The sequence below is a fragment of the Lutra lutra genome, chromosome 1 (assembly GCF_902655055.1).
Source record: "Lutra lutra chromosome 1, mLutLut1.2, whole genome shotgun sequence".
NCBI lineage: Eukaryota > Metazoa > Chordata > Mammalia > Carnivora > Mustelidae > Lutra > Lutra lutra.
In genome coordinates this window covers 215,260,599-215,272,327 of record NC_062278.1, presented here as the reverse complement: position 1 = coordinate 215,272,327, position 11,729 = coordinate 215,260,599, and the positions used below count along the sequence as shown (strand labels likewise).

The 11,729-nt window shown below is 53.4% G+C and overlaps 1 protein-coding gene across 4 annotated transcripts; it reads right to left on the bottom strand.

Annotated features, from left to right (window-relative positions):
- Positions 1-442: 442 nt before the first annotated feature.
- Positions 443-10,496, bottom strand: RAB3D (RAB3D, member RAS oncogene family). Of its 4 annotated transcripts, none has more exons than XM_047701969.1 (5): positions 10,354-10,496; positions 8,731-8,973; positions 7,943-8,061; positions 7,729-7,853; positions 443-2,467 (listed from the first exon to the last, which is right to left on the bottom strand). In XM_047701969.1, the coding sequence occupies exons 2-5, from the start codon at positions 8,956-8,958 to the stop codon at positions 2,280-2,282; spliced, it is 660 nt and encodes a 219-aa protein (XP_047557925.1). In that variant the 5' UTR covers positions 8,959-8,973; positions 10,354-10,496; the 3' UTR covers positions 443-2,279. The 4 variants fall into 4 exon arrangements, with proteins under 4 accessions (XP_047557925.1, XP_047557918.1, XP_047557946.1 ...); XM_047701962.1 differs by having other exon boundaries at positions 8,731-9,003; positions 10,354-10,495; XM_047701990.1 differs by having other exon boundaries at positions 10,302-10,485.
- Between the last annotated feature and the right edge of the window lie 1,233 nt (positions 10,497-11,729).

Below are 11,729 nucleotides of genomic sequence, written 5' to 3'. Positions count from 1 at the left end.
CCATCCCTCCGACCAACCACCGCTGCCACCCCTGTGCCCGCGGGATCTCCCAGGACAGTGGTTTTCATTTCCCAGAGACTGTCATGAGTGAAGCCTCCCACCCAAAATTATAAAATAAAAACTTACATTTTTAGAAGAAACGAACAAAAAAACCCCTTTCCTACATTATTCCCAATTTTGAGAAGACCCAGGGGCAGCTAGCTGTCTCCGTTACTAATTAAAGCTCAACTGTCCAAAAATCATGTGTAAACTTCACGTCAAGGGCAAGGCACAACCAGAGTTGTTTTTTTTTTTCTTATCATGCAGACTATGACAAGTTGGCTTGTCCCTTTAGATAATGGCACTTTGATCCACCATTTTTTTTTTTTTTTTCTGGCAAGCAGCTTAAGGAAAATGGACTAGCCCACAGAATCTTGACAGCCCAAGGAGCATCTTAACAGGCTTTTTTTTTTTTTTTTAATAGCTGCTTTAATTTCTCTTTTATGTTAAAGTAACCAACATTTTTGACTCCTGCCCCCAAACATCCCCCAAACTCACTGTATGTGTTTCCAGGAACTTGACCATTTCACCTGTATTCTGGATTGTTGACTTACAGAGATGCCCTCACTTTGAAGATCTAAGGGCAGCCCTTGGTAAGGGACGAATGGGGCCCTCTAGAAATAAATTCAAAGCAGAGCTTCTAGGAAGAGCCAAGTTCCACTTGAACCAGATCTTCCTCGCTTGCAGGAGGAGGAGGCTGAGATTTTTAAGGCTGTATAGCAAGTGGTTTTGGTGGCAGGGCCTGGGGGTGGAACTCAAACCATCTGTTTAGACCATCCTCCCAGGGTCTGTCAAATTCTGGGATGTTAGCTGGTGTTCCGGGCCATAAACAGGAGCCAGGCCACTGGAGTCTGGACTTGGGTGGGCAGGAAGGCCACTGAGCTGGGGTGGGGGAGGTTTGGAGATCAAGATGGAGGTCCCCAGACTGCACATAAGCTCCCAGCAGGAGCCCCTGCCCGCTAGGGACCCCTGATCATGTGTCAACCAGGGACACTGATTCCCAGCCCATTGCCATCAGCCTGCCACTCCCAAGCGCATCTGTGAAGAGCGTGTAGCAACAGTAATTACCCAATCTTGCCTTCTCGCCCCTTCAGCCCAACCCTACAGCTTCCCTTAGGGGGAAACATCCTCCATTCCTCCATTAGTAGGAAACATCACCTCTCTGTCCCCACCAATGATGTGGCTCAGGAAACAGGGCTCTGGGTCTTCAAGGGTCCTTGAGGGGGAGGAGCCCAAGTCCTTCCATCGGCAGGTCGCCAGCAAGGGCAGGCGATGGGAACATTGCTCAATTTCCTTCTCTAGCAGGATGTAAGATGTGGAAAGACCTTGCTTAAAACATCACCAGCCAAATGGGGCCCGGGAGAGGCAGGTATGGGTGGGAGGGCCCAGGCTCCTGGCTCTGAGGTTAACTTCCGGCAAAAAATCCCGAGTGGGAACTCCACAGGTTGGGCCATTCTCTGCCCAGCCTGATGGGGCCCAGAATTCCAGAATTCAATCCAGGGATCGGAGATGCTACAGTAGATAAGCCAAAACAGTGGCGGGAGTGTGGGTGACGCGCAATCCTGGGGAAGCTCAGAAGGCACTTCTGGGGTCCCTGAAGCTGGGGTGAGGGGGCTCTGACTTCCTGTCCCTTTACAATGGGAAAGCTGCTCTAATTCGGCTTGCACAGGCAGAGGGTCTGCGGGCCAGCAGGAAAGGGTCTGTGAGGGCTAAAATCACCTCCCTGCCTTGGAAGCTTGAGGTCTGAGGAGTTTCACAGGCAGGCCTGGGACCACACCAGGGGCCCCTGAGAAAGGCATCGCCTTCCATGTCCCCAGGGATGAACTCCGAGGACCCACCCTGCAGGAGGAAGACGATGAAGCATCTTCGACCAGCTGGTGAACACCAGGCAATGCCCCACACAGAGTGGACGAGGATGAGAGCTCTAACCCCAGAAGGCACTGTGGAGGCCCTCCCACCAGACGGGGTGGGACACACTGCCCACCCTCCCTCTGTTAGGATTCCTGAAAGGCAGCAAGCTCGTGCATGTCAGTGCCCCCAGACTCTGCCCGCCATGCAGAATCCCCAGGGCCTGGAGCTTGTGTTAAGGCTGCTCAGGCAAGTCGGAGGTCATGCAGGAGCCAGGGCAGCTGGCAGGAGGGAAGGGGGCACCCTGAGCTTGGAAACAGCCCTTGTGGCTCATGCCTCAGTCACAGTCCCTGCCAAGGCCGGAAGGGGTAGGCAGGGATTGGGGACCATCTCTAGCAGCTGCAGCTGCTGGGCTCAGGGGGCGTGGTGTCCCCCAAGGCCGGGCCTTTCCCATTGCTCCCCGGGCTGGAGCTGGGGTCTAGGGACTCATTCATCTTCTCACAGATGACGTCCACCAGGCGCTCAAAGACCTGCTTCACATTGATGTTCTCCTTGGCACTGGCCTCGAAGAACTCAAAACCTGGAAGGACACAAGGTGGGAATAGCAGTGAGACCCCCGGAGGGCAGAGCCGGGGCTGTGACATCACCCAAACCTGGTCTCCAAGCCCAGGTCTGCCCTTCATGCCGTTGTGAGACCATGACCGAGTGCCTCGGTCTCTCGAAGCCTCAGTTGGCTCATCTGTAAAAAGGGAACGATGCTGATGCTGATAAAAGTCTGTGGCAGCAGCCCCTGCTGGGGCTGTGCCAACAATCTCTTTGTCACAAAGCAATGGCTAAGAGTCTAGCTAGTAATGTTCCAGGACCCAGCAGGCATGTAACAAATGGTGGGTTTCCCAGCATCCACAGGGCATCTGCGATGCCCACAGTCTTGACCCACAGAACATATTAAAAGTGGCAATAATGAGGAGCACCTGGGTGGCTCAGTCAGCTAAGCATCTGCCTTTGGCTCAGGTGATGATCCTGGAGCCTTGGGTTCAAGTCCTTGGGATGAATCCTGCTTCTTCCTTTTCCTCTGCCCCTCCCCTGCTTGTGCCCATGCTCAAGTGTGCTCTCACTCTCTCAAATAAATCAATAAAATCTTTTTTTCAAAAAAGCTATAGCAGGGCGCCTGGGTGGCTCAGTGGGTTAAGCCACTGCTTTCGGCTCAGGTCATGATCTCAGGGTCCTGGGATAGAGCCCCGCATAGGGCTCTCAGCTCAGCAGGGAGCCTGCTTCCTCTTCTCTCTCTGCCTGCCTCTCTGCCTACTTGTGATCTCTGTCTGTCAAATAAATAAATAAAATCTTTAAAAAAAAAAAAAAAAGCGGTAGCAATAATGATAATAAATAAGCAGCAGCAAACACCTAGACGCACCTAACTTGTCTTTCATTTAAAAACAAAAAGCTGGGACGCCTGGGTGGCTCAGTTGGTTAAGCAGCTGCCTTCGGCTCAGGTCGTGATCCCAGCGTCCTGGGATCGAGTCCCACATCGGGCTCCTTGCTCATCAGGGAGCCTGCTTCTCCCTCTGCCTCTGCTTGCCATTCTGTCTGCCTGTGCTTGCTCTCTCTCTCTGACAAATAAATAAATAAAATCTTTAAAAAAAAAAAAAAACAAAACAAAAACAAAAAGCTGGGGCGCCTGGGTGGCTCAGTGGGTTAAGCCGCTGCCTTCGGCTCGGGTCATGATCTCAGGGTCCTGGGATCGAGCCCCGCATCGGGCTCTCTGCTCAGCAGGGAGCCTGCTTCCTCCTCTCTCTCTACCTGCCTCTCTGCCTGCTTGTGATCTCTGTCAAATAAATAAATAAAATCTTTAAAAATAAATAAATAAATAAAAATAAATAAATAAAAACAAAAAGCTTGTCCTGGGTGCCTGGGTGGCTCAGTGAGTTAAGCATCGAATGCTCAATTTTGCCTCAGGTCATGATCTCAGGGTCTGGGATGGAACCCAGCTCCTTCTCCCTCTGCCTCTCCCCCCCCACTCTCTCTCTCTCTCTGTATCAAAAATAAAAATAAAAAATAAAAAATAAACTTTTTTTTTGAATTTAAAAAAGTTTGTCCTCCAAAAGCTAGAAGGTAGTACAAAGGCTCTGGGGACTCGCCCATGGTCCCTCAGCTACAAAAAGTGGGCTGCAGACCTAACAATAAAGGTGTACATGGCAATCCTTCTTGTACCCCTAAAAGGCTGGCTCAGGCTCTGCCTACAGGGGGTTACTGCCCGGAATGGTCTGAGAGAACATCCACACCCACAACACCCACCCAGCTGGGCCAGAAATTCAAACACCCACCACATTACACAGTGCAGGGTAAACACAGCCCTCTCCTAGCACTTGTCATGCTGTACTATAAAAATGCAATTACAATTAAAGAATTATGTGTGTGTAATTATCCACTTACTAGCCATCTCTGTCACTAGAATGCCAGCTTGGGGAGGGCAGGAGCCTTGTCTTGTGCCTGGCACAGAGCAGGTGCTTGGAAACTATTCGCTGAATGATGGATTGAATGACGGAGGCAGACCATGAACTCAAATCTTTTACCCCGAGCCTAGTGATCATCACTGTCACGCCACTGTCTTCCTAGGCAAGCCTGGCCATTTCCTTTTTTTTTTTTTTTAAGATTTTATTTAATTATTTATTAGAGAGAGAGAGAGAGAAAGAGAGAGTGTACAAGCATGGTGAGCGGCCGGCAGAGGGAGAAGCGGGTCCCTGCCCAGCAGAGAGCCCAATGTGGGACTCGATCCCAGGACCCCAGGATCATGACCCAAGCCAAAGGCAGGTGCCCAACTGACTGAGCCACCCAGGCATCCCATGCTTGACATTTCCTTATGCATGGCTCTGCCTCAAACATTCTGAGTTCTTTTTGTAATACTATTTTTTTGTCTGATTATAAGTAGTGAAGAAATTAATTAAACTTAGAAACTACCAAAAAATATCAAGATGAATAGAAAAGCTATTTATCATCTCATGATCCAGAAACAATTACTACTGTTGTTTTTATTTTTGCTTTCCACTTTTTTTTTTTAAAGATTTCATTCATTTATTTGACAGACAGAGATCACATGTAGGCAGAGAGGCAGGCAGAGAGAGAGAGAAGAGGAAGCAGGCTCTCCACTGAGCAGAGAGCCCGATGCGGGGCTCGATCCCAGGACCCTGAGATCATGACCTGAGCCGAAGGCAGAGGCTTTAACCCACTGAGCCACCCAGGTGCCCCTTTGCTTTCCACTTTTTAAAAAAAATACAAGTACACAATTATTGGGGTTGGGTTTGTAGGGGGTACTGCATGTACATGAGTGCATCAAATTCTGTCTCCTGCTCCGTACGCCAGTATTTTAAACTTTATGATGGAGTAGGGAGGCCCCTCACCCCTAGTCACTAGATGTTCTCTGCAAGGTGGGGGCAACATCTGTAAGTATCCAGCCCATGGATGGGAATCGCAGCTGATTTCACCAGTTCTATGACAGACTGGGGATCTAGGCCCCAACTGTACAGGCTGACTCCCCATCATAGCTGGAAATGAGACCCAAGTTGGAGTGCCCAGAAAACCCACGGAACAGGGGAGCAAGTTCAATCACACCACGAGGGAGCAGACAGCCAGATCTCAAAGGGGAGATGTTCCCTCGAACAAAGACCCAGTCTGTCCAACAAATCGTTGGTAAGAAAAAAAGAAGACTGTGTAGAGTCCAGGGTCCCTGAACTTTCTCCGTAAAGGGCCAGATAGTAAATATTTGAGGATCTGTGGGCCGTTATGGGGTGCTTAGAGCTTTATGTGCAAGCATCAACAAGAGTTCACCGTCATGGTGCCTGGGTGGCTCAGTGGGTTAAGCCTCTGCCTTCAGCTCAGGTCATGATCCCAGGGTTCTGGGATCGAGTCCCGCATCGGGCTCTCTGCTCAGCAGGGAGCCTGCTTCCCCCTCTCTCTCTGCCTGCTTCTCTGCCTACTTGTGATCTCTGTCAAATAAATAAATAAAATCTTAAAAAAATAAAATAAAAAAATTAAAAAAAGAAGGAAGTCATCTGTTCTTTCTTCTAAAAAAAAAAAAGAGTTCATAATCATGCTAGCTAACACTCAGATACAACCGTCTGTGTGCCAGACTGTGACACTGGCCTCATGTCATATTCGTTTTTGTCCCCACGACAGCTTGATGAACTGGGGCTCTCATAACCTCCATTTCACACAAGTGGAAGCACAGGCCCAGACAGATGAAATTACCAAAAGCAAGATCACCAGGTGATGGAGAACGAATACGAGTTAGTGTTCAATCAGGGCCCGTGTTGGCTTACTTCATCTTTCTTTTTTTTTTTTTTTAAAGATTTTATTTATTTATTTGACAGAGAGAGATCACAAGCAGGCAGAGAGGCAGGCAGAGAGAGAGGAGGAAGCAGGCTCCCCGCTGAGCAGAGAGCCCGATGCGGGGCTCGATCCCAGGACTCTGAGATCATGACCTGAGCCGAAGGCAGCGGCTTAACCCACTGAGCCACCCAGGCGCCCCTTACTTCATCTTTCTAACAGCGCCCCGAAGGAAATGCGGTTTTCACTCTGTTTTCCAGATGGGGAAATGGAAGCACAGAGAGGGGAGGCGATGTGCCCAAGGTCATATAGCTACTGGGTTGCAGAATGGGATTCAAGCTCCTGAGTCTGGGTTCTTACCAGCCCTCCCCTGTGGTGGTGGTTACATTGCCTCCTGCAACGAAAGTTCTATGGAGGGCTTTGAATTCTAGAATACTCCAGGAAAGATTTCCTTTTAGCTTAGGGGCGCCTGGGTGGCTCAGTCCAGCATCTGCCTTCAGCTCAGGTCATGATCCTGAGGTCCTGGATGGAGCCCTGCTTCAGGCTCCCCGCTCAGTGGGGAGTCTGCTTCTCCCTCTGCCCCTCCCCGAAACTCATGCAATCTCTCTCTCTTAAATAAATAAAACCTTAAAAAAAAAATTTCCTTTTAGCCTAAATTTCCATTTATGTAATTCAAAAAGGTAGCCTGAAATCTCTTCCTCCCATCCCAGTGCTCTGGTTCCCAGTTCTTGGATGCACATGGGCTGCCCCTGTTACTAGATGTTTCCATATCCTTCTGGAGTTTCTTTGGGCAAACCTAAGTGTATATTCTTATTCATATATATTTTTATACATTCCTGCAGGGGCCAGCAAACTCTGAGTCACAGGCCAGATCGGGCCCATCACCTACTTTTGTCAGCCAGGTCTTAATGACGGTCACATTCATTCCCGTAAGCTCGCTGGCTGCTTCCAGGTGGAGCTGAGGGCCCTGACAGTGACTCTGTGCCTGCAGATTACTTCCTGTCTGGCCCTTCAAGAAAACATTTGCTGAGCTGTGAACTAAAGGAAGCAGCCAAGCCAACTTCTCTGTCATTCGCTCTTCCCCCTGAGCCCCGTATCCCAGAGATGTTGCCACAGCAGAGCGTAAGGAACGCGTCCGTCCCTTCTCACAGCTGCATAGTGCTCTGCCACATGACTGTGCTCTCTGTTTCGAGACATCCCCACTGTGAGATCTTCGGGTGGTTGCTCACTGTTCTTGTCCCTCCTGCCAACAGGAGTGGCAGTGCTGTGATCTGAGATACTCGCCACTCCCCACATGAGTGGGGTGTTTGGAGGATACATTTCCAGCAATGTTTTTGCCCACTCTGGGTTCCCAGGACAGTGGGGAGTATCTGTCACTGAATTCCCTGAAATTAAATGCAGAAGGTGGCATACCTGTGGGTATTTTTCTGAGCAGAGCCTCAAAGGGCAACCCTGTGGTTGGACCCGGGCCCTAAAGGTGCAGATTGGGGTTTGGTTCTGGGGCCCAGGCTGGGCACTAACCAAGGTCATCGGCGAGCCTCCGGCCATCCTCAGTAGGCACGACCCGCTCATCTTCCAGGTCACACTTGTTCCCCACCAGGATCACCTGAGCGTTGTCCCAGGAGTAGGTCTTGATCTGCGTGGCCCTGTGGAGTTTGAGGGCCATGAAGCTAGAAATGGGAGAGTCAGGGGGATAGGGTGAAGGTCAGGGTGTCAGTGGTCGGCAAGCACTCACCAGTCCTGCACAGCGGTGAAGGACTCCTGGTTGGCCACGTCATACATGAGCAGGAAGCCCATGGCTCCACGGTAGTAGGCTGTGGTGATGGTGCGGTAGCGCTCCTGGCCTGCCGTGTCCTAGACACACAGCAGGGTCAGGCCACCAGCAGCTACCCTGTTCCCCACGCCACCCGTGCAGGGCCCTAAGCGGGCCACCACCCTGTGCTCACAGCCCCAGCCTGACAGGAGGCATGGCCCTGCCTCTGTGGAGTTCCCAGTCTGAGGGGTCAGTGGCCTCTCACAGACTTGGACCTCATCTCGAAGAACAGACTCCATGGCCCCATACAAGCGCCACCTGGGCCAGAGAGTACGGTCTCCATGCTGACACCCCGGTGCGTGATACCACACTCATCATCATCGGCGGCCATGTTGGGAGCAAGAGCATGTCTCTGAGGAGCACACAAGTCTGTGGGGGATCCTGCGATGGGATCCACACCTCTTCCCCACTGGTCACCAGGACTTCTAACCCGCCTTGGGTTAGCAGCTGTCTGCCCCTCAGACCCTATAGGGCAGAGCATAGTCTCCTCATCCTGATGAAGTCACCTCATAGATAATCCGCCCCTCTGCCACTCTTCACATCTACCCCAATCCCCCTCCCTGACTTTGGGCCACTCTCACTCCCCCAGGACCCCTCCCCACAGCCCTCCACCCTGTCAGGGATGTCTCTGGAAGAACCCCAGCCCCTCCTGGACCAGCACAAAGACCCCTGTCCCTTTGCCCCAGATCCACAACGGCCGCCTGGCCCACCCAGATCTGCAGCTTGATCCTCTTGTCATGGCGATAGACCGTCTTGACCTTGAAGTCGATGCCCACAGTGCTGACAAAGGCAGGTGTGAAGGAGTCGTCCGCGTAGCGGAACAGGAAGGACGTCTTGCCCACGCTGCTGTTGCCGATAAGCAGTAGCTTGAACATGTAGTCGAAGTTCTGGTCAGCTGCATCCCGTGGGCCTGTCGGGGGGTCTCCAGCTGATGCCATCTTGGCAGAGAGCCTCTGGAGGGGAGGGCGGGGAGGGCTGGAGCCCTGAAGAAAAATAAAACACGAGCGCATAGGCCAGACCCGGATTCAAATCCTGACTCTGCTCCTTGGAGGCCAAGTGACCTCAGAACATCCCTTGCTCTCTCTGGTCTTCAGGGTCCTCCTCTGGAAAATGGGGACGCTTATCCAATGCCAGGACCCAGGCTGTGGGGGGCACATGGGGTGCCTCCTCTGGCCACTGAGGAGCCAGACCCTGCAGAAGGTACAGGTGTGGACTTTGCCCCAGAGTGAGCAGCTGGCTTGGCCCAGGTGTGGGCTGGGGGGAGGGGGGCCTGCCAGCTGGCTAGAGCCCCCCCTCATGGCCTGGGTGTTGACTTTGGCAGGGACACTTGCCCTGACCACCCCCATACCGCAATGCTGAGTTTAACCCCATCCCTGGCCTCCATAGGGAAGGGGGTTTTAGCGGATAAAGCCCGGGTTTAAAGCCCAGCTCTAGCCCCAAATAGGTCCTGCCACCTTCTATTTGTCAAAGGGGTGGGCCCCATCTCCCTCAGGGCAGGGCTGACTCACCCCAGCCCCAACCCACAGAGGCTGCAGTGACAGTCCTCAACTCTAAGGAAGCCGCACTCCCCTCTACCCCTGATCTTCCTTTCCTGTTAATCTGAAGAAGCTGGGCTGCTTCATCAGGGTCCTTAGCCCTCACCGCCTCCCTAGGCCTCAGTTTCCCCAGCTGTCTATGGCCACGCCTTGAGCTGCACAGGGAGGGTCCAGGAGGCCTGGGTGAACTGAGGGCACAGTGGCAGAGGAACCCTTAGCAAAGCTATTTCTCAACAGCCTGTGGGGCTTTTTTCCATTTTAAAAGAGGACCGAACCTGCCCGCTTTCCTGCCCAGCCCTCAGCCCCACCCGGTGTTCCGGGAGAACGAGTTCGAGCAGGGGAAGACAAGAGGCAGGAAACCTTTCCCCATGCTGGGCAGGGCTGCCAGACTGGGGCCCTTTCCCCAGGCCCAGACCCAGCCCACCTGTCAGCCGGTCCCACCTCTTCCTGACCATCTGGCCACCGTCCCTCACGCCTGGCACTAGATAAGGGTCCCCGGAGGGCTCGGCCCTGGCCCCCTGCTGGATGTGGGGCGCCCCCGCCAGTGCAGGGGGGCTCAGGAGCTTCCTCCCATCGCCATATGGTCCCATCTCCTGTTCCCAGCTGGGCTCTCTGCCCCGCCCGCGCCCCATTAACGCTCCCCGAGCAGCCCAGCTGGGTGGGGGCGAGGGAAGAAGGCGTTCTCCCACCGCCCGCCTTTGTTCCCCGGGCCCCGGGCCCACCCTCTAGCCCCCGGCCCCCCAGAACTGCTGGGACGCGGAGGTGCGGAGCGGGATGCGGTCCCTCGGAAAGGGTTACCTCGCGTCGGGGGGGCTCTGCCCGCGGGCGTTCCTTCTTCGAACTAGCTGCGGTCTGGCCCCAGCCGCGACGCCGACCCCGCCGCCGCCGCCGCCACCGCCGCCGCCACCGCCGCCACCGCCGCCGCCCGCAGCCACCCGGATCCCGCGCGGGCTCCGCCCAGGCCGGGGAGGAGGGGCGGCTCCCCGGAGAGGGCGGGGCGGGGCGGGGCCGGTCCGGGGCGGGGCTCCCGAACGCAGGTCTGGGGGAATGGGGGTGGGGCTGGACGCTGCACCGAGCTGGGAGCAGCCTAGGGCCCGGCCCCCAACAATAAACTTTTCACTTTTCCTAACTATGTGTAGAGCTCCTACTCTTTGCACTCAAATGAAGAGCGTGGATTCTGGAGTCAGGTTCGAATCCCAGCTCCCCCACTTTCTAGCGCGGTTTAACTTTGGACGTGCTACTTAACCTCGTGGGGCCTATTGCCCCCAACCCTCCAGCAGTCCCTAACAAGAATCCCTACCTCACAGGCCTGTGCGAGCTAGGCCCCTGCGGGCTAGGTCCCTAAAGCGGACTAGGTCCCTGCGAAATACTCCGCAGGTCCCTTAGAATTGAACCTTTTCCAGATAAGGAAATGGAGCCTCAAAGAAAGGCACCTCTTTGCCTGAGACCAGACACAACGAGGAAATTTGGCATCCGGCCTTACGTGAGGCCCCAGAATTTTCTTCAAGGCATGAGAAGATCTGCAGGCTTTGCTGGAGTCAAATCCCAATGACTACATCTGAAGCCACTTGCTGAGCTTCTCTGGGTCCCCATTGCTTCGTGGGAACAATAGTAGCTCCCCCCAAGAGCCACACAGATGTATGGAGATGACATGCATCGGGAAGGGCCAGCATATGATCAGTAACAGGCAGCCCCAGTCTCCATGGCACTCAACGGCGGAGATGTGCTTCTCACTCACACTGGTCGTGGGGAAGGAAAAATGTAGCTCATCACACTCTGCCTTGCACACTTCTCTTTGAAAGTGACTCTTCAGGGGCACCTGGGTGGCTCAGTGGGTTAAAGCCTCTGCCTTCGGCTCAGGTCGTGATTCCAGGGTCCTAGGATTGAGACCCGCATCGGTCTCTCTGCTCAGCGGGGCGCCTGCTTCCCTTCCTCTCTCTCTGCCTGCCTCTCTGCCTACCTGTGATCTCTGTCTGTCAAAAAACTAAATAAAATTAAAAAAAAAAAAACAAAACAAAAACAAGTGACTCTTTACACTTCCTTGGCCACAGCGAGTCCTGTGGCCATCCCCAGTGTTGATGGGGTGGAAAACAGGATTGTCCCCTGGGGCTCAGAACTGGCTATTGTTACTGTAATATAGTAATGTGTCATGGTTAGTGCCCTGCCTGGCACAC